The 22,771-nt window shown below is 43.7% G+C and overlaps 1 protein-coding gene across 4 annotated transcripts in view; it reads left to right on the top strand.

Moving 5' to 3' along the window:
• The first annotated feature begins 13,810 nt into the window (after positions 1-13,810).
• Positions 13,811-22,771, top strand: part of NVL (nuclear VCP like) — a 104,918-nt gene continuing 95,957 nt past the window's right edge. For 2 of the 4 annotated variants that reach the window (XR_745172.3, XM_003930311.4), the window contains exons 1-2: positions 13,811-13,931; positions 17,780-17,853. Coding sequence is in view for 2 of the 4 variants with exons in the window: in XM_003930311.4 (XP_003930360.3) it covers positions 13,875-13,931; positions 17,780-17,853 (131 nt within the window). In the remaining 2 variants the exon portion in view is untranslated. Of the gene's footprint in view, positions 13,932-17,777; positions 17,854-22,771 lie in introns of those variants that run through there. The other 2 variants (XM_074385244.1, XM_010340908.3) reach the window with 2 other exon arrangements.

Genomic DNA, 22,771 nt, shown 5'->3' with positions numbered 1-22,771 from the left:
AAGTAAAACAGGAGAATTAGCATGAAGGCAAAACCAACTGGATTTGCCTGATGCAGTATAGGTTCATAGATTAATAAAGGGTTCATAGGTTAAAGCCAGATATACAATTAACAGATTATGTAATTAGATAATTAAACCACCGGGCACAGCAGTGCATACCTGTAGTCCCAGCTACTCAGAAGGTTGAGGTTGGAGGATCGCTTGAGTCCAGGAGTTCTGGGCTGTAGTGCACTATGCCAATTGAGTGTCTGCACTAAGTTCTGCATCAGTATGGTGATCTCTCGGGAGCAGGGGACCATCAGGTTGCCTAAGGAGGGGTGAATAGGCTGAGGTTGGAAATGGAGCACGTTAAAACTCCTGTGCTGATCAATAGTGGGATCGTGCCTGTGAATAGCCACTGCACTCCTGCCTAGGCAACATAGTGAGATCCATCTCTAAAATAATAATAATAACAATTAAACCAGCTATTAGCAAACTCCCATTGTACCTCTTACATATCTCTATCAGATATCTCAATTATCTTGAGGTGGGAAAAAAATATTCAACTGTCTTCCTTATATGCTTAGCCAGTCACACCTTAGATTGAGCTTGTCCAACCCATGGCCCATAGGCCACATGTGGTCCAGGATGGCATTGAGTGCAGTCTAACATAAATTCATAAACTTTCTCAAAACATTATGAGATTTTTTTGCATTTTTAAAAATTTCAGCTCATTAGTTATTGTTAGTATTAGTGTGTTTCATGTGTGGCCCATGACAATTCTTCTTCCAATGTGGCCCAGGGAAGCCAAAAGATTGGACACTCCTGCTTTAGATTATGAAAAAAGTAACAGATTTTATTAATTTTTATATCCAAATACTTTCTAATCTATAAATAGCAGGTGGTTAATAAATGGTTGCTGAATGAATGATCCACAGTATCATGACAGATTTTATTTAAATTGGTCCATATTTTACTAAAAACATAAACCTCATCTCACACACATTCCCCCCTGGAGATGGAATAGGAAACATAGGCTATTTCACGTTTTTTTTTAGACAAGAGTCCCACTCTGTTGCCCAGGCTGGAGTGCAGTAGTGTCGTCTCGGCTCACTGCAACCTCCACCTCCTGAATTCAAGTGATTCTCATGCCTCAGCCTCCGGAGTGGCTGGGACTACAGGCATGTGCCACCACACAACAATGGTAGCATTTTTTGTAGAAATCTTAATTATATTCCAAATTTTATATGTAAAGACAAAGCTACTTTTTGAGCCAGGTACAGTGGCTCATGCCTGTAATCCCAGCACTTTGGTGAGGCCAAGGTGGGCAGATCACGAGGTCAGGAGTTCAAGACCAGCCTGGCCAACATGGTGAAATCCCATCTCTACTAAAAATAAAGAAACTAGCCAGGCACAGTTGGGGGTGCCTGTCGTTCCAGCTACTAGGGAAGCTGAGGCAAAAGAATCGCTTGAACCTGGGAGATGAAGGTTGCAGTGAGACCAGATCGTGCCACTGGACTCCAAACTGTGCCACTAGTGGCAGAGTGAGGCCCTATCTCAAAAAACAAAAACAAAAACAAAAACAGTACCACTTATAATATGATAAAAAATCATGAGATACTTAGTTATAAATCTAATAAGATATCTCCAGGATCTGTATGTGATAAATGCAAGACACTGATGAAATAAAAGAAAACCTAAATAGATCAGGTGCGGTGGCTCACACCTGTAATCCCAGCATTTTGGGAGGCCAAGGTGGGTAGATCACTTGAGCCAGAGGTTTGAGACCAGCCTGGGCAACATGTTGAAACCCCATCTGTACAAAATGCAAAAATTAGCCGGCCATCTGGTATGTCTGTAGTCTCAGCTACTTGGGAGCCTGAGTTGGGTATATTACTTGAGCCTGACAGGTTGAGCTACAGTGAGCAATGATCACATCACTGCACTCCAGCCTGGGTAATAGAGCAAGACCCAGTCTCAAAAGAATAAAAGAGAGGCCGGGCGCGGTGGCTCAAGCCTATAATCCCAGCACTTTGGGAGGCCGAGGCGGGTGGATCACGAGGACAAGAGATCGAGACCATCCTGGTCAATATGGTGAAACCCTGTCTCTACTAAAAATACAAAAAATTAGCTGGGCATGGTAGCACGTGCCTGTAATCCCAGCTACTCAGGAGGCTGAGGCAGGAGAATTGCCTGAACCCAGGAGGCGGAGGTTGCGGTGAGCCGAGATCGCGCCATTGCACTCCAGCCTGGGTAACGAGCGAAATTCCGTCTCAAAAAAAAAAAAAAAAAAAAAGAATAAAAGAGAGAGAAAGCAAGAAAAGAAGAGAAAAGAAAAGAGAAAACCTAAATAAACAGAGAGATAAACCATGTTCATGGATTAAAAGACTCAATATTGCTAAAATGTCGATTATTCTAAAACAGATCTATAGGTTCAACGCAATCCAATTAAAACAATATTAGCATTTTTTATAGAAATCTTAATCATATTCTAAAATTTATATGGAAAAACAAAGGAATTCTAATAGCCAAGACAATTTTGAAAAAGAGCAAAGTTGAAGGGTTCACACTACCTGATTTCAAGATCAAACTAAAAGCTACTACAATCAAAAAACCTGTGTTATTCATGAAAGGAGAGATAAATGCATAAATGAAACAAAATTAAGAATGTAGAAATAGACTCACAAATATATGGTCAATTAATTTTTTTGATAAATGTACAAAGACAATTTCAGAGAGAACAGATTCTTTTCCATAACAAACCGTTCTGGAACTACTAAACAGTCATATACAACACAACAACAAAAACTTTGGCTCATACCTCTCACCTTATTCACAGATTAAAAAATAAAATCACAGTATAAATGTGGGGAACACTCCTGTGTGAGACCCCTAAAAGGCGTGAGTCTCACTATACGGTGAGTTTGATCCCAAACACAGTTTCCTACTGGAGGCAGTCGAGCTATCCGGAAATATAGGAACTGAAAGATGAATGATCAGTTTCTAATATCAACCACAATATCGTTTGGGCCTAAAATTATGCGTTGCTGCTAGACTGAGTGACCCCCTGCCAGCAACCAGTTCCTGCTTTTAACCTTTTTATGACTTTAAGAATAATCCTTAAACCTTACTTACCAGACTGCCTTGTACCCTAGATAATGTTTTAACTGTCAATATTTGCAAAGCAAAATGCCACCATAAGGGATGGCTTTGATTCCTGACTCAGAGATTCCTGAATGGGGAAGTTGAGTTAAGTTGAGTCAGGAGTAGACAAAGGAGAACCCGATTAAAAGATATTCTGATGAGCAAAACCAGAAAACCTTTTCACATCTCAGTTCTAAAACAAGATCAAACCAGAGATATCTGCAGCCAGGAGGAATAATGTTTGGATATAAACAAGCTTTGTGAATAATGTTTGGAAACAAACTTTGTGATTGTAGAAAATTTTGTTACTTTTTACAACCATTGATCGCATATCTGACTTCTCTATTGTATAGGCCACGTGAGGCATACATTTGCATTTCCTCTTACTATGAAGTAAACCAGAGCCAAGAAAGTGTATTTATTCCTGGCCTTTGAAAAATAAAATTTGCTGTTTAGGCACAACCTATCAGCCCTCCAGACGCCTCACTTTCTCTCTCTGTCTTTATTAATTTTCCAGGCGCACTCCCTCTTCCAGGTATTGGGACCCTCTTGCAGGTCGAGAGACCCCCAGGCAGACATGCCTACCCGTCCCGGACGGTCCACGACATATAAAGGAAAAAAATTGTGATTGTGGCACAATCTTGGCAACCCTATATGCAGTAAAGCAGGAAAGCAGTATCTTCAATCTTCTTACACAGAAATTCAGTCAATATTGATTGAATATCTGTGTCAATAAACCTAATGGAAACAGAATTTGTCTTTCCTCCATTCAGTGCCAAACACAAACAAACGCCACATAAAATGCAATATTAAAAAACAAGGCCGGGCGCGGTGGCTCACGCCTGTAATCCCAGCACTTTGGGAGGCCGAGGCGGGTGGATCGCGAGGTCGAGAGATCGAGACTATCCTGGTCAACATGGTGAAACCCCGTCTCTACTAAAAATACAAAAAATTAGCTGGGCATGGTGGCACATGCCTGTAATCCCAGCTACTCAGGAGGCTGAGGCAGGAGAATTGCTTGAACCCAGGAGGCGGAAGTTGCGGTGAGCCGAGATCGCGCCATGGCACTCCAGCCTGGGTAACAAGAGTGAAACTCCGTCTCAAAAAAAAAAAAAAAAAAAAAAAAAACAAATAAAAAACAAACATTAAGCTGGGCATGGTGGCTCACACATGTTATCCCAGTACTTTGAGAGGCCAAGGCAGGAGGATCTTGAACTCACTTGAGGCCAAGAGTTCTCTCTATGAAAATAAAATTTAAGAAAAACTTAGCTGAGTGTGGTGGTACATGACTGTATTCCCAGAGCCTTGGGAGGCTGAGTCAGGAGGATCACTTGAGCCCAGCAGTTTGAGGTTACAGCGAGCTGTGATCCCACCAAGCTACACCAGCCTGAGTGACATGAGCAAGATCCCAACACAAAAACAAAAATAAAAATAATTTTTTTTTTTTGAGACGGAGTTTCGCTCTTGTTACCCAGGCTGGAGTGCAATGGCGCGATCTCGGCTCACCGCAACCTCCGCCTCCTGGGTTCAGGCAATTCTCCTGCCTCGGCCTCCTGAGTAGCTGGGATTACAGGCACGTGCCACCATGCCCAGCTAATTTTTTGTATTTTTAGTAGAGACGGGGTTTCACCATATTGACCAGGATGGTCTCGATCTCTTGACCTCGTGATCCACCCGCCTCGGCCTCCCAAAGTGCTGGGAGTACAGGCTTGAGCCACTGTGCCTGGCTCTAATAAAAATAATTTTTAAAATGAATACTAAACTTAATCATTAAAAGGTGGGATTACCCTAGTTTCACAAACCCAAATCAGAGCAATCAGTGAAGCAGAGCTGAAAAACCCTTGAGGGAATTGTAACTACTTATGGATTGAACAATTGCACACTAGGACCTTATTGTCCAAGTAGGGAACAGAGTCAAAGACTGAAACCTCATAAGCAAGGAAAATATGGCATTGACTACGGAAATCCTATGGATCAGTCCCATTTATAAACAGGGTTTATAATTAATAAAAAGATATAGGCCGGGCGTGGTGGCTCACGCCTGTAATCCCAGTATTTTGGTAGGCCGAGGCAGGCAGATCACCTGAGATCAAGAGTTTGAGACCAACCTGATCAACATGGAGAAACCCCATCTATACTAAAAATACAAAAACTGACCGAATGTGGTGTGCACACCCGTAATCCCAGCTACTCAGGAGGCTGAGGCAGGAGAATCACTTGAACCTGAGAGGCAGAGGTTGTAGTGAGCCAAGATCGCAGCATTGCACTCCAGCCTGGGCAACAAGAGCGAGACACCATCTCAAAAAAACAGAAAGAGAGAGAGAAAAAACAAATGAACATCTCGAAAAAGCTTCGCTTTGGGTAAAAAAAGAAATTCCCCAAAAGAGACCAGGCGCAATGGCTTACCCCTGTAATCCCAGCACTTTGGGAGGCTGAAGCAGGTGGATCATCTAAGATCAGGAGTTCGATACCAGCCTGGCCAATTAGCTGAAACCCCCTCTCTACTAAAAATACATAAAAAGAAAAATTAGCCAGTGTGGTGGGTGCCTGTAATCCCACCTACTTGGGAGGCTGAGACAGGAGAATTGCTTGAACCTGGGAAGTAGAAGTTGCAGTGGGTCGAGATCATGCCACTGCACTCCAGTCTGGGCAACAAGATCAAGATTCCATCTCCAAAACAAAACAAAACAAAAAAAAGAAATTTCTCAAAAGAAATCAGAGTTCCAGTTCAGGCCAATGGTTACATATGTGATTTGAATTCACATTTACACTACACACATGGGATTGGTGTCTAAAGTATAAAATTCACAACAAAAACATTCTTGAACAAGAGAAGCATCACTGATTGCAAATTACGAATTGTGCATAAAGAAAAATGATTCAGATATCTAAGGTAATAATGTAATATGAATAAATATGCACTGAAAAATGCTAGAGAGTTGGGTGCAGTGGTGCGTACCTGTAGTCCCAGCTACTTGGGAAGCTGAGACAGGAGAATCCCTTGAGCCCAGGAATTTGAGGCTGTAGTACACTATAATTGTGTCTGTTAATAGCCACTATACTCTAACCTGGGCAACATAGTGAGACCCTCAACTCTAAAAAAAAAAAGAGAAAATATAGGGGAAAAAAACCTGGAAATTACTCAACAATTATGAACAGGCAAATAGATAAACAAATTGTGGCATAACCGTAAAATAGAATAATACCCAGTAACAAAAAGAATGAACTATTGATACACACAAAACATGGATATCTCAAAGATAATATATTGAACAACGGCACTGAAAAATAGACTGGGGGCTTAGGATCATGCCATAATTCTAGCACTTTGGGAGGCCAAGGTGGGCAGATCAGTTGAGGCCAGCAGTTCGAGGGCAGCCTGGCCAACATGGTGAAACCTTGTTTCAACTAAAAATACAAAAATTAGCTGGACGTAGGTGGCAGGTACCTGTAATCCAGCTACTTGGGAATCTGAGGCAGGAGAATCTCTTGAACCTGGGAGGCAGAGGTTTCAGAGAGCCGAGGTTGTACATTGCACCATTCCCCAATTCCCCCAAAAAACAGACCAAGGCAGTGGCTCAAGCCCATAATCCCAGCACCTTGGGAGCCTGAAGTGGGCAGATCATTTGACCCAGGCATTCAAAATCAGCCTGGGCAAGGCAAAACTCCATCTCTTAAAAAAAAAAAAGAAAGAAAAAGAAAGAAAAATTAAAACTAGCCAGGCATGGTAGTGCACATCTGTAGTCCCAGTTACTTGGAAGGCTGAGGTAGAATTACCTGAGTCTGTCAGGTCGAGACTGCAGTGAGCTGTGATCACACCATTGCACTTCAGCCTGAGTGACAGAGCAAGATTCCATCTCAAAAACAAAACGAAACCCCAAAATGTCCGGTTTTCAACAACAGAAAAATAGGTATGCAAAGAAACAAGAAAGTTTCTACACAACCAAGAACCTCAACAAATCCCAAGTAGGATAAGCTCAAAGAGATTCCCACTGAGACAAATCATAAACTTTTTTTTTTAGACAAGGTCTCATTCTATCACCCACCCTGGAGTGTGGTGGCATGAACATAGTTCACTGTAACCTCAAAATCCCAGGTTCAAGCAGTCCTCCTGCCTTGGCCTCCCAAAGGGCTGGGATTACAAGCATAAGCCATCACACCAGGACATAATCAAACTACGAAAAGCTGAAGAAGGAATTCAGAAGGTAGCAAAAGAGAAGCAATTAATCATATACCACTGATGCTCAATAAGATTAGCAGGTGATTTCTCATCAGAAACATGGAGGCCAGGTGGCACTGGAATGACATAAAAGCATAGACAGAAGGAAAAAAAAAAATCTCTAAACCAAGAATTTTACGTCCAGCAAAATGATTCTTTTTTTTTTTTTGAGACGGAGTTTCGCTCTTGTTACCCAGGCTGGAGTGCAATGGCACCATCTCGGCTCACCGCAACCTCCGCCTCCTGGGTTCAGGCAATTCTCCTGCCTCAGCCTCCTGAGTAGCTGGGATTACAGGCACGTGCCACCATGCCCAGCTAATTTTTTGTATTTTTAGTAGAGACGGGGTTTCACCATGTTGACCAGGTTGGTCTCGATCTCTCGACCTTGTGATCCACCCGCCTCGGCCTCCCAAAGTGCTGGGATTACAGGCTTGAGCCACCGCGCCCGGCTCAAAATGATTCTTAAAAAGTGAAAGCAGCCGGGTGCAGTGGCTCAAGCCTGTAATCCCAGCACTTTGGGAGGCCGAGGCATGTGGATCACGAGGTCAAGAGATCGAGACCATCCTGGTCAACATGGTGAAACCCGGTCTCTACTAAAAATACAAAAAATTAGCTGGGCATGGTGGCACGTGCCTGTAATCCCAGCTACTCAGGAGGCTGAGGCAGGAGAATTGCCTGAACCCTGGAGGCGGAGGTTGCGGTGAGCCGAGATCGTGCCATTGCACTCCAGCCTGGGTAACAAGAGCGAAACTCTGTCTCACAAAAAAAAAAAAAAAAAAAAAAAAAAAAAGTGAAAGCAGGGCCAGTTGCAGTGGCTCATGCCTGTAATCCCAGCACTTTGGGAGGGCAAGGTAGGTGGATCACCTGAGGTCAGGAGTTTGAGACCAGACTGGCCAACATGGTGAAACCCTGTCTCTACTAAAAATACAAAAAATCAGTTGAATGTGGTAGTGGGCACTTGTAATCCCAGCCACTTGGGAGGCTGAGGCAGGAGAATTGCTTGAACCTGGGAGGTGGAGGCTGCAGTGAGCCAAGACAGCACCATTGCACTCCAGCTTGGGCAATGAGAGTGAAACTCCATCTCAAAAAAATAAAATAAAGTCAGTAGAGAATATATTTTTGGGCCAGGTGTGGTGGCTCATGCCTGTAATCCCAGCACTTTGGGAGGCCGAGGCAGGTGGATCACAAGGTCTTCTAGATCATCCTGGCCAACATGGTGAAACCCTGTCTCTACTAAAGTACAAAAATTAGCCCCTCCCTCCCCCCACCCCCTTCCAAAAAAAAAAAAAAAATTAGCTGGGCATGGTGGCACACACTTGTAATCCCAGCTATTCAAGAGGCTGAGGCAGGAGAATTGCTTGAACCTGGGAGGTGGAGGTTGCAGTGAGCCAAGACAGTACCATTGGGATTATGCCACTGCACTGCAGCCTGGCAACAGAGTAAGACTCTGTCTCAAAAGAAACAAACAAACAAAAAAATTAGTTTTATTCTCCAGGGCAATCATTAAGAAATTAACTTTATGAAAATGTAAATCAAAATGACAGCAATTTGACTGTAGCTGAGTGAGGTGGCTCACATCTATATTTCAAGAACTTTGGAAGGCCAAGGCAGGCCTGAGCAACACAGCAAAATCCTGTGACTACAAAAAATAAAAAAAAATTAGCTGTGTGTGGTGGCACGCATCTGTTAGTTCCAGCTACTTGGCAGGCTGAGGTAGCAGGATCACTTCAGCCTAGGAGGTTGAGGCTGCAGTGAGCCATGATCAGGCCACTGCATGCCAGCGTGGGTGACACAGTGAGACCCTGTCTCAAAAATAAAAAATAATTATATTACTTCACACCCATTAGAATGGCTGTAATTAAAAAACAAAAGAGAAATTAACTGTTGGGGAGGATATGGAGAAATCTGAACCTTCAGTATATTGTTGGTGCAAATGTAAAATGTTGCAGCAGCTGGAAGGAACAGTTTGATGATTCTTCAAAAAGTTAAACATTGAATTATATGACCCAGCAATTCTGTAACAGCAGAATCAACACAATCTGGTTCAACCTTTGTGTAACAAAGCTGAGTGGTTTCTCAGTGCAGCCCACCTCCAGGTTGCAAGTTACATAACCAAAGCATGCCCAGATGAGCCAAGTGTGCCCCACTGGTGACTTAGGAGCCAAGCAGAATGAAAAAGTTGGTCACAAACAGAACCAAAGTGCTTGGACCAAGGAACAGGGACCAAATTCAGAAGCAAGGAGTGCCCTGACTTGTTGTAGTACAGACTTAAGAGCCAAGGACCCTAAGTATGATCCAATTAGATCATACCTCACTGAATTGTTCTTTTTTTTTTTTTTTTTTTTTTGAGGCAGAGTTTCGCTCTTGTTACCCAGGCTGGAGTGCAATGGCCTGATCTTGGCTCACCGCAACCTCCATCTCCTGGGTTCAGGCAATTCTCCTGCCTCAGCCTCCTGAGTAGCTGGGATTACAGGCACGAGCCACCATGCCCAGCTAATTTTTTATATTTTTAGTAGAGATGGGGTTTCACCATGTTGACCAGGATGGTCTCGATCTCTCGACCTCGTGATCCACCCGCCTCAGCCTCCCAAAGTGCTGGGATTACAGGCTTGAGCCACCGCGCCCGGCTTTTTTTTTTTTTTTTTTTTTTTAATGGAGTCTCACTTTGTCAACCAGGCTGGAGTGTAGTGGCATGATCTTAGCTCACTGCAACCTCCACCTCCCAGGTTCAAGTGATTCTCCTGCCTCAGCCTCCCAAGCATCTGGGATTACAGGTGCGTACCACCATGCCCAGCTAATTTTTGTAGTGATGAGGTTTCACCATATTGGTTAGGCTGGTCTCAACCTCTTGACCTCAGGTGATCCACCCACCTGTGCTTCTCAAAGTTCTGAAATTACAGGCGTGAGCTACTGTGCCTGGCCTACTTCATTGCATTATCCTATCTTTCTCATTGTAAGTCTCTGCCTATAAAACCTGCCCAGTTTAGGGAGACACATTTGAACACGACAAGCCAACTTTGCAATAAAGGTTTTTATTTTCTCAAAAGCAAGTGCTATGGTATTGTTACTGGTGGAGGGTCTTGACTACAAGTTGTCCAGGTTCTTGGTGTGTTGAACAAAAAATTGAATGAAATGCACAAACAAAGCAACAAAAGAATGAAGCAATGAAGCACTGATTTACTGAAGCAAAAGTACATGCCAAAGAGGGGAATGGGCTCAAGCAAGCAGTTCAGGAGCCCCAGTTGCAAAATCTTCCGGGGCTTAAGTACCCTTTAGAAGTTTCCTATTGGTTACACCCACTTGGCCCCCGACCAATTGGAAGCTGAAGTAAGTTACACTCTATGCAAATAAAGACTTGGCCTGGGCCGGGAGTGGTGGGTGGCTGACGCCTGTAATCCAAGCACTTTGGAGGCCAAGGCGAGCAGATCACCTGAGGTCGGGAGTTCAAGACCAGCCTGACCAACATGGTGAAACCCCGTCTTAAAAAAATAAAATTAAATTAAAATTAAAATTAAAACTTACAATTATAATTCTGCTTTTCCCCAGAAGCCTAAAGGGCAGAGCAGACACTGAAACTGGTAGGCACTCAGTAAATACTTGTTGAATGAATACAAGAGGGCTGGAAAGTTCAAAATCAAGGAGCCATCATTTGGTGAGGGCCTTCTTGCTGTGTCATCCCATGGCAAAAGGCAGAATGGTAAAAGGGCCAAATTTTATTCAGCCTTAAAAAACGAAAGAGGCCAGGCACTGTGGCGCATGCCTGTAATCCCAACACTTTGGGAGGCCAAGGCAGGTGGATCACCTGAAGTCAGGAGTTCAACACCAGCCTGACAAACATGAAGAAACCCCATTTCTACTAAAACTATAAAATTAGCCAGGTGTGGTGGCACATGCCTGTAATCCCAGCTACTTGGGAGGCTGAGGCAGGAGAATGACTTAAACCTGGGAGGCAGAGATTGAGGGGAGCCAAGATCATGCCATTGCACTCCAGCCTGGGGCAACAAGAGCAAAACTCTGTCTCAAAAAAACAAACTAACAACAACAAAAACAAAGGAAAGGCTGGGTTCGGTGGCTCACACCTGTATGTAATCCCAGCACTTCAGAGTCCGAAGCAGGCAGATCACCTGAGGTCAGGAGTTCGAGATCAGCCTGGCCAGCATGGCCAAATGCCATCTCTACTAAAATTACAAAATATTAGTCGGGTGTGGTGGCATGCAACTGCATTTCCAGCTACTTGGGAGACTGAGGTGGTAGAATCACTAGAACCCAGGAGGCAAAGTGTGCAGTGAGCTCAGATTGCGCTACTGCACTCCAGCCTAGGAGACAGAGTGAGACTACATCTCAAAAAAAAAAAAAAAAAAAAAAAAGAAGGAAATTCTAACACATGCTACATGAGGGTATTATGCCAAGAAACAAGCCAGTCACAAAAGTCAAACACTGGAAGATTTCACTTATATGAGGAAGTTAGTGTTGTCAAAATCATAAAGACAGATAGTAGAATGGTAGTTGCCAGGGGCTGGGGGGAGGGAGGATTGGGGAGTTATCTTTTAATCGGTATAGAGTTTCAGTTTTACAGGATGGAAACAGTTCTGGAGCTAGATGGCAGTGATGGTTGCATATCATGAATGTATTGAATATCACTAAACTGCACACTTAAAAATGTTTAAAATAGTAAATTTTCTTATATTTTACCACAACTAAAAAAAAAATTAAAATGGCCCGGAGAGGTGGCTCACATCTGTAATCCCAGCACTTTGGGAGGCTGAGGTGGGCAGATCACGAGGTCATGAGTTTGAGACCAGCCTGGCCAATATGATGAAACCGGTTTCTACTAAAATTATAAAACATTAGCGGAGTGTGGTGGTGGACACCTGTAGTCCCACTTACTTGGGAGTGTGAGGCAGGAGAATAGCTTGAAGCCAGGAGGCAGAGGTTGCAATGAGCCAAGATCGCACCACTGCACTCCAGCCTGGGTGTTAGACTCTGTCTCAAAAAAATAAATAAAATAAAAAGAGTATAGCAAAGAAGTAGGAAATGACGTTGCAGCCAAAGGGACCAATAGTTTGAGTGGAAAATCTAATACTTAATTCAGTACTTATTTTTGTATTTTTAGAGACAACGTTTCACCATGTTTGCCAGGCTGGTCACGAACTCCTGACCTCAAGAGATCCACCAACCTCTGTCTCCCAAAATGCTGGGATTGCAAATATAAGCCACCTCACCCAGCTTCACACCCTTAATTCCATTTTCTCTCCTCCCTCTGCTCCTGAATACACTGCGCTTAACTTTGTCACAAGCCAAATAGGACCTGAAATAAGAATACTCAAAACACGACTGAAATAAAGAACACAGAACCTAGAGCTTGCAACTTAAGGAAAAAAAATGCTTGGTAACTATCCCTTTGTGTCTCCCTAACTGCAGGATAAACTTACCCGGAGCAAACAGAAACGTTTAATAAACTTCTGGGCCAAGGAGTCTTGCACTGGATATATTCAACAAATTACCTGCTCATAACAGCGTAGGTCAAATGAGTTCTAAAAGTGACAGATGACTTAGTTATCTGGTTAAATCCGTCCTTCCTTTTCTTATTCACCTAGCTCTTTCGTGGCGCCTCAAAAATGTAAGGTAACTACGTGGGAAAGCAAGCAGAGGCTAGTGCTGTGTTTTTTGTTTTTTTTTTTTGTTTTGTTTTGTTTTGTTTTTTGTTTTGGTTTGGTTTGTTTTTTTTTTTTTTTTTTTTTTTTTTTTTTTTTTTTGAGACGGAGTTTCGCTCTTGTTACCCAGGCTGGAGTGCAATGGCGCGATCTCGGCTCACCGCAACCTCCGCCTCCTGGGTTCAGGCAATTCTCCTGCCTCAGCCTCCTGAGTAGCTGGGATTATAGGCACACGCCACCATGCCCGGCTAATTTTTTGTATTTTTAGTAGAGACGGGGTTTCACCATGTTGACCAGGTTGGTCTCGATCTCTCAACCTCGTGATCCACCCGCCTCGGCCTCCCAAAGTGCTGGGATTACAGGCTTGAGCCACCGCGCCCGGCCTAGTGCTGTGTTTTTATCCTGATTTTACCACTCCCACTATCTACTGTCGCTGGTTTGCCAAGATTAGCTTTGTATTAGAATGAAGTGTGGCTGGAAAGCCTGACGAAAGCAAACCAAGTTCACCAGCGGACGTCGTAGATAGCTTCCCCGCCTGCCGCGCCGGGGTAGGAACCTCCTCCAGCCTGGTTCGCCCGGCTGGGAACCAATAAGGTTGAGCGCGTTCAAAGGGGGCCTAATCGTCCAAGGCCCATTGGGCATGCCTGAAAAATAAGGCCCCCTAGAAACTCCCTGAGGTGTTCAAGTCTTTTCCCGCTCCTCGGAATTTTCCCCTCTCATTGGCGTTACTTTTATTCTGTTGGAAACGGCGCGGGCTAGGACCCAGGAGGGGTGCATTTCTGGTCCTACTGGCCCGGCATTCGAGGCGGGCAACCCCTACGAGGCCCCCGGTTCGCAGGGAGCAGGCGGTCGGAGCAGTGGCCGAGGAGAGCGACGCGATGAAGCCCAGACCTGCAGGGTTCGTGGATAATAAACTGAAGCAGCGAGTCATCCAGGTGTGTATTCTGCACCGCTCGGCCTCGCCATGGGCCCCGGTTGCTGCCCCAGGGTGCCACTGTCCTTTTATCGGGCGGCGTCCGCGTGGAACTCAGCTAGTCTCCTTGCCCCAGTCTGGGCCTGGGCGTGCGTCTGTTCCTCTTTGGTTGGTGGTGCCGGGGCCTTCCCTACCCACGTTGGTGCGGAGTCTCAAGGAGCAGCCAGGGACGGTGGGAGGGTGCAGCTTGGTGGGGCTACCCAGGTTATCTCGTCGTCTTCAGCTCTGATCGTTCAGGAGAGTGGAGTTAGCCTTTGAATTTTAACCTCCTTGGCTTGTGAAGTTAGTACAGGAATGGTCTCCCAACACTCATTGTAAGAGGTCCTTGAGAAGGGGTGGCATAAATAATACGTAAAATTTCCGTTCCCAAGGAACTTAAACACTAAAACGTGGTAACATGCGTCTGGCAACTGTAACAGGCACCTTGCCTGCGGTTTTCTCTTTTTAATGATCATGAGTAAAAAGCAGTATGTGGCAAATACCTTAGAATGTAACCAAGAAGGGCCGGGCACGGTGGCTCAAGCCTGTAATCCCAGCACTTTGGGAGGCCGAGGCGGGTGGATCACGAGGTCAAGAGATCGAGACCATCCGGGTCAACATGGTGAAACCCCGTCTCTACTAAAAATACAAGAAATTAGCTGGGCATGGTGGCGCATGCCTGTAATTCCAGCTACTCAGGAGGTTGAGGCAGGAGAATTGCCTGAACCCAGGAGGCGGAGGTTGCGGTGAGCCGAGATCGCGCCATTGCACTCCAGCCTGGGTCACAAGAGCGAAACTCTGTCTCAAAAAAAAAAAAAAAAAAAAAAAAAGAATGTAACCAAGAAGTCTGAGTTAAAAGATGGGAGAGATTTTTGTTCACTTTGTAATTTGTGAGCTATACATTCTACTTATTATTTTTTTTTCAATTCACCAGCCCCCAAACAACTGCTTTTCGGACCCATCTTTTTCTACCAACTTGTAAATGTTGGAAGTACTCTTAGCTACTATTCTCTTACCTCCTCTTCCTCCTCTTTCCTCAAACACCGCTCTTGTCTATCAATACTTCCTGTGTGATCTCAGTCTAATAACCTTTGAATTGTATCTACATATTATCTGTATATTGATTTCATTTTATTTTTATTTTTCTGAGACACGATCTCGTTCTGTTGCCTAGGCTAGAGTGCAGTGGCTGTTTATGGGCACAGTCATAGCTCACTGCACCCTCGACCTCCCGAACTGAAGTGATCCTCCCTCCTCAGCCTCCCCAGTAGCTGGGACCACAGGTGTGCACCACCATACCTGGCTAATATATTATTATTATTTGTAGAGACGGGTTTCCAGTACATTACTCCGGCTGGTCTTGAACTCCTGGGTTCAAGCAATCAGGCCTCAGGTTCCCAAAGTGCTGGGATTACAGATGCAAGCTACTGCACTGGCCTCTATATATTTATGACCCTTAAATTTATATCTCCAGTCCAGATTTTATCTTGAATTACAGATTGACATATCCAGCTGCCTGGGCAGCATGCATAGCTCCAAATTAAAATGGCCAAGTGGAACTTGTGATTTTCTTAGTGTTCTGTATCTTGTTAAATGATACTACCATTCATCCAGTTGGTAAGGCCAAAAACCTTAAGGATCATTCTGAGTCTTTCTTTCATTTCCTGTATACCATCCATCGACAGCCTGATTGGCTTTACTTTCAAAATATATTCCAAGTACTTCTTACTGTCTTTCCCTCTAACCATCTTAGTCCAAACCATCATCTCTACCTTAGACTATTGCAATAGCCTCCTAACTGATCTCTCTGATTCTGCTTTTACCTAAAGCCTATTTCCCACAAAGCAGCCAGAAACAGCTTTTTGTTTTTCTCATTGCAACCTCTGCCTCCTGAGTTCCAGTGATTCTCTTGCCTCACCCTCCCAAGTAGGTGGGATTACAAGTGCACATTATCACACCTGGCTAATTTTTATATTTTTAGTAAAGACAGCGTTTCACCACGTTGGCTAGGCTGGTCTCGAACTCCTGACCTCAGGTGATCCATTCCCCTTGGCCTCCCAAAGTGCTGGGATTACAAGTGTGAGCCACCATGCACAGCCAAGACATCCCTTTAAAGAGAAAAATCGGGCTAGGGGAGGGGTAGCATTAGGAGAAATACCTAATGTAGATGCCGGCTTGATGGGTGCCGCAAACCATCATGGCACATGTATACCTATGTAACATGTTCTACACATGTATCCCATAACTTAAAAATATAATAAAAATAAAAAAGGGAAAAATCAGAGTTTGCCTGCTCAAAACCTTTCAGTGGAGTCACAGACAGCTAGAGTCAAACCGGTCTAAAAAGCCCTGCATAGTCTGGCCTCCGTTGTCCTAGTTTACTTTTCCTCTCCTGTCCTAACCACACAGACCTTCTCAAACATGCCAAGCACAGGAACTTCATTCTCGTTGTTCATTCACTCTGAATTACTCTTCCTCTGGATGTTCCTGTGTCCCACAACTTGCTCCTTCAGTTTATTCAGTTTTCGGAGCAGTGTCTCCTAATTACTGGATCTGGTGGCCCCTTCTCTGTCCTTACACTTGACTGCTTTTTGGCATTTGACATTGTCAGTGTTCCTCTACAGCTTTCACTTTGGTTCATTATAAAAGTACAGATTTAATATCCCTTATTCTAAATGCTTAAGACCAAAAAATGTTTCAGATTTTGGAATGTTTACGTATACATAATGAGATATCTGGGGATGGGACCCAAGTTAAACATGAAATTTATTTATATTTCATATTCACCTTATAGACATAGCCTAAAGGTAATCTTATACGATATTTTAAATAGGTTTTCACTTAGCTATACATTTAATTTAATTTTTTATTTTTGAGACCAGGTTTTCCTCTGTCACCCAGGCTGGAGTGCAGTGTTGTGACACTGCCCACTACCACCCCAAACTCCTGGAGTCGAGATTCTCCCACCTCAGCCCCCCAATGTAGCTGGTACCACAGGTGTATACCACCATGTCTGGCTAATTTTTAAATTTTTTGTGGAAATGATACCTGACCATCTTTCCCAGGTTGGTTTCGAACACCTGGACTCAAGCAATCCTCCTGCCTTTGCCCCTCAAAGTTGCTGGGATTACAGTTGTGAACCACCACATCCAGGCTATTTTACTTACTTATTTTTGATACAAGGTCTTCTTCTGTTGCCCAGGCTGGAGTGCAGTGGCTCTATCATAGCTCACTGCAACCTCTAACTCTGGGCTCAAGCAATCTCCCACCTTGGCCTCTCAAAATGCTGGATTACAAGCATAAGCCACCACATTTTTTTTGTAGAGACAAGGTCAAACTGTTGCCCAAGGTGGTCTTGAACTCCTGGGTTCCCAAAGTGTCGGGATTACAGGTACGAGTCACCATGCCCAGCCAAAAGGTGATTTAATACCGAAATGAAATTGCCTCAAGCTAGTAGTTCCTGCAATGTCTGACAGATGTCAAATGTCACTGTGTTTCCTGAAGTTTAAAATATCCCCTGGTGTCCTGGTGAGTTTATTGCAGTGTTCTGGGCTTGTTTTGAAACCTGGGATATTAGTAAGTAAGCCCTCACTTACTGCCTTTTAACTATTCTAGTAATTATTAGTATTGTGTTATAGTGATTAATAATGTTGATTAAATTTTCTGATTCCAGACTTGACAATTTGGTTGCTTTTATTTATGTTTCTGGTATGCTTTATTAATGAAGAGTTTATATTAAAGTATAATGTGTTCAAATAGCCCAATCTGTTGATTAAAACCACTGAGTTTGAAATACTGAGTGTTTTATATTTGTTATATTTTCTGTTTTAGTACCTTACCAGTAACAAATGTGGCAAATATGTGGACATTGGAGTCTTAGCATCCGATTTACAAAGAATGTACAGGTAAAGAAATATAGTTTCCAGATCCTTGGATTTTTCTTTCCCCTTTACAATTTTAAAAGTTTGTATCCTTCTTAAATTTCCAATTGTTATTAATAGCTGCTGGCATTAGTTTACCAATCCATAATCTTGGAACTCAATTTGGTTATACAAACATTTATCAAGTACCTATTAAGTGCAGTAAGATGATTTTTGTACTATGGGGAATAGTCACTGCTTATCTTTCAGTACCTCATAGTCTGGTCAAGAGATAGAGATGTTATTATATCACTTTCTTTCCTGCTTCATTAGAAAATTAAAACTGGGCCAGGTATAATGGCTCATGCCTATAATCTCAGCACTTTGGGAGGCTGAGGTAGGAGGATGGCCTAAGCCCAGGAGTTTGAGACCAGCATGGGCAACATGGTGAAATCCCATCTCTACAAAAAATATACAAAAATTTGCCAGGGTTGGAGGTGTGCACCTGTGGTCCCACCTACTTGGAAAGCGGAGGTGGGAGGATCACTTGAGCCCAGGAGGTCAAGGCTGTAGTGAGCTGTGGTCATGCCACTGCACTGTAACCTTAGAGACAGAGCGAGATACTGTCTCAAAAATGAAGAAAGAAAGAAAATTAAAACCATCACCAACAGGTATGATCTCCCTGAGTTTCCCAAATCTTTTTTTTAAATATAATTTTTATTTTCATTTTTTTGTGCAGACAGGGCCTTTCTGTATTTGTCCAGGTTTGTCTTGAACACCTGACCTCAAGTGATCCTTCCACCCTGGCCTCTCTAAGTGCTAGGATTATAGGTATGAGCCACCATGCCCAGCCAGCTTCCTGAGTCTTTTTTTTTTTTTAAGACAGAGTCTTGCTCTGTCACCCAGGCTTCAGTGTAGTGACTCAATCTCCACTCACTGCAACCTCTGCCTCCTAGGTTCAAGCAATTCTCCTGCCTCAGCCTCCTGAGTAGCTGGGATTACAGGTGTACGCTAACCATGCCTGACTAATTTTTGTATTTTTAATAGAGATGGGATTTTGCCATGTTGGCCAGGCCGGTCTCGAACTCCTGACCTCAGGTGATCCATCCACCTCAGCCTCCCCAAGTGCTAGGATTACAGGTATGAGCCACCTCACCCAGCCAAGAATACCTTAATTATTTCTAAAGGCCTTATCTCCAAATGGCAGTCACATTCTGAGGTACTGGGGGTTAGGACATCATCATAAGAATTTAAGGGAAACAGTTCAACCTATTGGACTCTGTCCTGTGACTCCCGAAATTTGTGTCCTTCTCATGTGCAGATACATTCATTTTATTCCACAAGCCCCAAAAGTCTTAACTCATTTTAGCATCAACTCTTAAGTGCAAACTTTCATCTAAATATCATCTAAGTCAGGCCAGATGCAAGGACTCACACCTATAATCTCAGCATTTTGAGAGGCCAGTGGCTTAAGGTCATAGAGTTCAAGACCAGCCTGGGCAACATAATGAGACCCCATCTCTACAAAATAAAAATAGAAATAATTAGCTGGGTATGGTGGCATCAACCTTACTACTCAAGAGGCTGAGGTGGGAGGATCGCTTGAACCCAGGAGTTGAAGGTTGCAGTGAGCTATGATTGCATCAATGCACTCCAGCTGCATACCAGAGCAAGACCCTGTCTCTAAAATAAATTTTAAAGAAATATATCATCTAGTGCCAGGCGCGGTGGCTCAAGCCTGTAATCCCAGCACTTTGGGAGGCCAAGGCGGGTAGATCACAAGGTCAAGAAATCGAGACCATCCTGGTCAACAAGGTGAAACCCCGTCTCTACTAAAAATACAAAAAAAAAAAAAAAAGTGCTGGGCATGGTGGTATGTGCCTGTAATCCCAGCTACTCTGGAGGCTGAGACAGGAGAATTACCTGAACCCAGGAGGCGGAGGTTGCGATGAGCCAAGATTGCGCCATTGCACTCCAGCCTGGGTAACGAGCGAAACTCCGTCTCAAAAAAATATATATCATTTAAATTAATCGGTAGTGGCTGAGATTCAAGGTATGATTTATCCTAGGACAGAATTGTTCTTCATCTATTAACCTGTGAAACCAGACAAGTTATTTGCTTCCAAAATACAGGCATGTGCTGCATAACAGTGTTTCAGTCAGTGATGGACCTCAGGTATGATGGTGGTCCCATATGGTTATTACATCATATTTGTGCTGTACCTTTTCTTTTTAGATGTGTTTAAATACATAATACCATTGTGTTATAGTTGCCTGTAGTATTTAGTACAATCATATACTGTACAGGTTTGTAGGCACATTAGGCTATACCGTGTAGTCTAGGTGTATAATAGGCTATACCATCTAGGTTTGTGTAAATACACTCTTACTTATTTTTGTTTTCACACAATGAAAATGCTTCATGATATGCATCTCAGAATGTTTCTCCATTGTTTAGTGATGCACACTTGTGCGGTGGCAGGACAGGCATAGGCGTAGGTTAGACATTCCTATTCTAGAAGAGAACGATTGGAAAAAAAAAGAAAGGGTCATGGGTCCCAAGCAAGTCCAAAACCAAGCAGGACAAATTTCACTAGATTTTCAGACTTTAGAATAATCTTCTTTGGCCTGATGCTCTGCCCTGTGGGTGCAGTAGGATGGTGATCCTGCCCTGTGTGGTACCTAGGAGGAGACAGCCCCACCTGCTGGACCTGTGCCCTCTGGGTCTGTGTTGACAGTGGTAGGCCTGCATTCTTTTGAGCCTCCTTAAGGGTCATTCTTCCCTTTTCTTGAAGGATAACTTGTCTTCACAGCTGAGTAGTTTTATTCCCCTGTCCTATAGAATCCTGGAAGTCCAGCAGCCTTCCTTAATTTTGTCCCCATCTCTGTCCCTTCAGTCCAAGCTGGCAGTGTTTCTGTTACTTTAACCCATCCCTATTCCTGGCTTCTGCTGAGATGGCTGACTGGATCCGTAAGTCATTTGCTGGTAATCCCTTTAGCAAATCGTAGTCCCTCCATACCCTTGATGTTCTCTCTAGATTGTGCTTTTTCATTTTTTACAATATGGATAGACCAAGAATTTTCCAATCTTCAGGTCCTGGTTTCCTTTTTGTTTAACAGTTCCTTCTTTGTCTCTCTCTATAACATAAAATTTCACTGTGAGCAGCAAAGAGAAATCAGCCACACCTCAACACTTTGCTTGAAAATCGGAATGAAATATCCACATTCATCACTTACAAGTTCTACTTTTAAAACAGTAAAACACAAGTCCTTGGCCACTTCATAACACGGACTACCTTTCCTCCAGTTTCCAATAACATGCTTCTCATTGCCGTCTGAGACCTCACCAGAAGCATCTTTAACATTCATATTTCTACTACTATTCTCTCTCTCTCTCTGTGTATATAACTATAGAAGCTTCCTCTATAGCTCTTCTCTTGTCTTTCTGAGCCCTCACCAGAATTGCCTTCAGGGTCCATATTTCTTTTTTTTTTTTCGAGACAGAGTTTTGCTCTTGTTACCCAGGCTGCAGTGCAATGGCACGGTCTCAGCTCACCGCAACCTCTGCCTCCTGGGTTCAGGTGATTCTCCTGCCTCAGCCTCCTGAGTAGCTGGGATTACAGGCACATGCCACCATGCCCAGCTAATTTTTTGTATTTTTAGTAGAGACGGGGTTTCAGCATGTTAACCAGGATGGTCTCGATCTCTTGACCTCGTGATCCACCCGCCTCGGCTTCCCAAAGTGCTGGGATTACAGGCGTGAGCCACCGCGCCTGGCCACAGGGTCCATATTTCTAACAGCAGTAACTTCAGAGCCATCTAGGTTTCTTCTGACATGCACCTCAAAACTCTCTGGCCTCTATTACCTAGTTCCAAAGCCATTTTTACATTTTAAAGTATTTGTCACAGTAGCACTATACTTACCAGTACTGAAATCTGTTTTGTTTTGTTTTGTTTTTGAGACAGTCTTGCTCTGTCACCAAGGCTTGAGTGCAGTGGCATAATTTCAGCTCTCTGCAACCTACACCTCCCGGGTTCAAGTGATTCTCCTGCCTCAGCCTCTTGAGTAGCTGTGACTACTGGTGCCTGCCACCATGCCTGGCTAATTTTTGTGTTTTGGTCTTAAGCATTTAGAATAAGGGATATCAAATCTGTACTTTTTTTTTTTTGAGATGGAGTTTCGCTCTTGTTACCCAGGCTGGAGTGCAATGGCGCGATCTCGGCTCACCGCAACCTCCGCCTCCTGGGTTCAGGCAATTCTCCTGCCTCAGCCTCCTGAGTAGCTGGGATTACAGGCACGCCCCACCATGCCCAGCTAATTTTTTGTATTTTTAGCAGAGACGGGGTTTCACCATGTTGACCAGGATGATCTCGATCTCTTGACCTCGTGATCCACCCGCCTCGGCCTCCCAAAGTGCTGGGATTACAGGCTTGAGCCACCGCACCCGGCCCCAAATCTGTACTTTTATAATGAACCAAAATGAAAGCTATAGAGGAAAACTGACAATGTCAAATGCCAAAAAGCAGTCAAGTGTAAGGACAGAGAAGGGGCCACCAGATCCAGTAATTAGGAGACACTGCTCCGAAAACTGAATAAACTGAAGGAGCAAGTTGTGGGACGCAGGAACATCCAGAGGAAGAGTAATTCAGAGTGAATGAACAACGAGAATGAAGTTCCTGTGCTTGGCATGTTTGAGAAGGTCTGTGTGGTTAGGACAGGAGAGGAAAAGTAAACTAGGACAACGGAGGCCAGAATATGCAGGGCTTTTTTTTTTTTTTTTTTTTTTCCTGCAAGGATTTCAGAAATCAGTATGCAGGGCTTTTTAGACCAGTTTTACTCTGGATGTCTGTGACTCCACTGAAAGGTTTTGAGCAGAGCTATGGCAAGCTCTGATTTTTCCCTTTTTTATTTTTATTATACTTTTTAAGTTATGGGATACATATGTAGAACATGTTATATATG

This window comes from Saimiri boliviensis, chromosome 14 (genome assembly GCF_048565385.1).
Source record: "Saimiri boliviensis isolate mSaiBol1 chromosome 14, mSaiBol1.pri, whole genome shotgun sequence".
Taxonomy (NCBI): Eukaryota; Metazoa; Chordata; class Mammalia; order Primates; family Cebidae; genus Saimiri; species Saimiri boliviensis.
Note: the sequence above shows the minus strand (reverse complement) of the source record. Positions and strands in the feature narration are given on the sequence as shown.